Genomic DNA, 3,889 nt, shown 5'->3' with positions numbered 1-3,889 from the left:
ACATAGCCAGTATCAGTTCTGGAACCAGTTCTTATTATTTTAACTTGAAACTTGTTTTACAAGTCCTATATATTATTCTAGTGACATATACACACTTTTCGTAATTTTCCGGGATACTTCATCGGTATGCATTTATACCGAGTAACAGAACCGGTATCTGCGCTTTTCGTCAGAAAAGCGACTTTCAGCATTATTAATTACTTACCATAATTATTAAAGCCTTATAATAATTATTAGGGTCAATTATGGAATTATTTCCTAATTTCTCATAATTAATTAATTAACTTCCTTAATTAACGGACGAGTTCTTACACAACTGATCTCAACTGTCTTTTTATTTAGATTAGTGATTTGTTATTTCTAGTATGAAATAACCTGAAATAATAAAAAAGATTAAAATCTTATCTAGTTGTTGATATTTTTAATATTTTTTAAAATTTTATTAATTAACACTATTTTTTTAATCATATTAATTATTATTTGAATTATATTCAACATTAAAAACATAGTATCTTGAACTGCATCCGTATTATTACAATAATGACTATATACCAATGATTACCATCGGTGGGATCCACTTAAGACAACTATCACATGGAGAATTGTCAATTCAAGAAAAGTTCCAAATAACTTCTCAGTCTTGACTCTTGCCACGCAAATGATTTTTTTATCTCATATACTGTCACGAGCTCATTTATTATCAGTCGGCCCCGTGGACCTTTTCCAAAAATAGAAAGGGAAAAGATTAGGAAGAAATTTAAATAAAAAGGGTATAAATAGAAGAAATTTTTTTCTATTTAATAAAGGACCATCAATTTTTATTATGCACTTGGAGCACAATAAAAAAATCCTACTGTCACACATAAAGGCTCATCAATTGTATTCTATACTAAAATTTTTATATTTATAAAAAAGTCTAATAATTAAATTTTTATATAATCATTTGGCGATTTAAACATTGATCATTTTAAATATTAACGATCTAATAAAATTTAACGATAATCAAAACTTAAACTTTTTATATGAAGACTTATGAATAACGATATATATCTATGATGAACTCATTTTGTCGTGCATGCATCGTTTAACAATTAATGGAAGACCGTATTTTTCATGGGACAATATATATATACTTTTGCGAGATCTTGTTCCTACATTTTTGCTTCATGCCTCTAAGAAAAGGAGTATACTTTTTTCCCCTCATTTATCTCTTCCATTTTCCCATAAAGGCAACGTACGTGTAGAGGATAAGTGTAAGGAATTAGATTTTGTGGACAGTAATCAGGGCACGTATATGATACATGCATGGATCTGGTCAGATATGAGTGTGTTTATATATACTTATGTTGCTTTAAAGATAATGTGCAACAAATAGAGCCTAGTTTACTCGTGTGCTATGGAAGGATCATCCGGTGTGAGGAAAGGTGCATGGAGTAAATCAGAAGATGACCTTCTCAGAGCATGCGTCCAACTATATGGGCAGGGAAAATGGCACCTTGTTCCTCAAAGAGCTGGTTCTTTTTTTTTTTTTTCTTTTTCTTTTTTATAATGTTTTTTATTCTTTTAATTGGTTTTGGCAGAGATATAACTGAGACCTCCAAAATATTGTAATAACATGTAAATCTTGTTCCGTTTGGTAGGCTTGAACAGATGCCGCAAGAGTTGTAGATTGAGGTGGTTGAACTATCTAAGACCAGATATCAACCGGGGAGAATTTGCGCATGATGAGGTTGATTTGATGATCAGATTGCATAAGCTTTTGGGAAACAGGTCTGTTTATATATATATATATACATGTATCTCAGAAATATGCTAATATTGTAGCCAAGTGGTTTGACACTATTGGCAACGCGAGTTACATGCTTAATTACATGTTCTAATTCAAATCTCAATGGAAACATAATGTGATCATGGGGTGGGAAACGATTACTTTCACAAACTTTGAGCTTGCGTTTAATATATACTAGAAAGAAGATTATACAAACATAACAATATAGTATATATAGAAAATTGAGTCTCATAACATTTTTTTATGTAATTAGCTAATTGACAAGTAACGGATAAGATCATTGTGATAGAATGGTTTAATATAATATCATTTATATTTAATATTGTTTTACGCACGATAAAATTAGAATAATGAAGAGATATTAGTTATTGATCTTTGTTTTCTGTGTAGACAAAATGTTATAACCTGATTTTGTCACTTATATATGTCGCGTTTTACTCTATACTTACACTATTTGAACAATTTTTTTTTTTATTTTTATGTTGTCCCTTATCTTTAAACAAATAAAACGGACCTGCGTTGGGACACCTCTATTGTAAGTGAAAGGAGGAAAAACAAAATCAAATATGCCATACATTAGAGAGATATAATATAAAATTATTGAAGACTCATCACCTACAAACTTAAGTTTTTAAGTTGAAATAATTCTTCACATGATATCATGACATACAAGCTTTAGCTCTAATACTATATAAATAACCATTTCAACACTTTAAACTTGTAAATAATGAGCCTCCAATGATTTCAAATTATAGGGGTCTCTCTTGTAACACGAGACTTTTTTTCTCTAGCAGAGAGACAAGAACCGTGGGGCTCACTAGGGTAAAAAAAAAAGGGTAGCACAACTTTTGATAATTCCTTCTCAAGCAACAAGAGACTATATTTTCCCTATATTATATCTCTCTAACACTATATTTCTAAGTTATTGGATTATAAGATGTATAAACTATTCATTAACAAAAAAGCAAGTTGATTTGTATGCTGTAGACGTAAAGTTCTTTATTAGAGACTAAAAGAAAACTAGAGACAAATAACTTTTACAAATTTATTACCTGGACGATATTATATAAGCAATAAACTTCAATATATTAGCCTTTAATTTGGTTAAAATGTTTGTCTATGTGTAGATGGTCTCTAATTGCAGGAAGACTTCCCGGAAGAACTCCAAATGATGTGAAAAATTACTGGAACACCAACATGCGGAGGAAAGTGAACTATCACGAGAAAGGAAAGAGCATAAAGCAAGATGCCGAAATAGCGAGACCCCACGAAGTGATAAAGCCTCTACCTCTTACTTTCTCAAAGACATCCCCCTGGTTGCAAGGGAAATTCATTACCTTAGATCATAGTAGTACCAAAGTTGGTATTACTCAATCAGTTTGTGCAGTTTCATCAGGGACCACGAATTGGTGGGAAACTTTGCTAGACGAAATGAGTGACAATGAAGATAACAACACATGCCCCATGGCTATGGAAGATGGGAGGTTTATGACGAACCTTCGGGATGAAGAGTTTACCTCAACAACAACCAAAGCTTGTGACCTTTTTACACAAGGTCAAACTCGTAGTGATTTTTTTCTTGACGTTAGTTTGTGGGACATGGAAATCTTAAATGTAGGAGAATAATATATGACTTCTTGAATCATACAATATAAAATGTCAAACATTTCACGGGTTTAATTATTGGGTTTGCATTTTATCATTTAACATGACACAACAAACTTTCTTACACAAACAACATTTTGTGGGCCCACACTTTTTGAAGAAAAAAAAAAGGAATTACGACACGCAAAACGAATCTCTATAACATTATACAATCACTTTTCCTACAACATAACTCTTATGAAACCCGTAATTATTTTAGCAAATTATTTATCAATTTGATGTATGAAAAGACGCATATCCTGACAATACGTGTTCAAGTCACACATCACCTCATACTATGAAGCACCGACACTTCAAAAATCCTGACGTGTCGTGTCCGACACTTCAAGACACTCTCGGACACTCCGACACTCCCCGACACTCCAACACGCGTTATAGAAATTCAAAAAAAGTTCAAAGGATACGTTGCGTTGAGTTTTTAGTTCCAACAATTAA

At 31.8% G+C, this 3,889-nt stretch overlaps 1 protein-coding gene across 1 annotated transcript; it reads left to right on the top strand.

Annotated features, from left to right (window-relative positions):
• Nucleotides 1–1,396: 1,396 nt before the first annotated feature.
• Nucleotides 1,397–3,415, top strand: LOC133309261 (transcription factor MYB1-like). The gene is made up of 3 exons (XM_061510016.1): nucleotides 1,397–1,514; nucleotides 1,641–1,770; nucleotides 2,917–3,415. Exons 1-3 carry the CDS (start codon nucleotides 1,397–1,399, stop codon nucleotides 3,413–3,415), a joined length of 747 nt encoding a protein of 248 aa, XP_061366000.1.
• Nucleotides 3,416–3,889: the final 474 nt, after the last annotated feature.

Source organism: Gastrolobium bilobum, unplaced genomic scaffold, assembly GCF_033153095.1.
Source record: "Gastrolobium bilobum isolate Gb01-03AN ecotype WA unplaced genomic scaffold, APGP_CSIRO_Gbil_v1 utg7600, whole genome shotgun sequence".
Classification (NCBI taxonomy): Eukaryota; Viridiplantae; Streptophyta; class Magnoliopsida; order Fabales; family Fabaceae; genus Gastrolobium; species Gastrolobium bilobum.
This window is presented reverse-complemented; position numbering and strand designations above follow the sequence as displayed.

What these genes read in the sequence shown, in the direction of transcription:
- LOC133309261 (XM_061510016.1), top strand. Translation starts at nt 1,397, where the DNA reads ATGGAAGGATCATCCGGTGTGAGGAAAGGTGCATGGAGTAAATCAGAA. An exon ending in CCTTGTTCCTCAAAGAGCTG is followed by an intron (nt 1,515 to 1,640) that starts GTTCTTTTTTTT and finishes TCCGTTTGGTAG; the next exon opens with GCTTGAACAGATGCCGCAAG. An exon ending in CATAAGCTTTTGGGAAACAG is followed by an intron (nt 1,771 to 2,916) that starts GTCTGTTTATAT and finishes GTCTATGTGTAG; the next exon opens with ATGGTCTCTAATTGCAGGAA.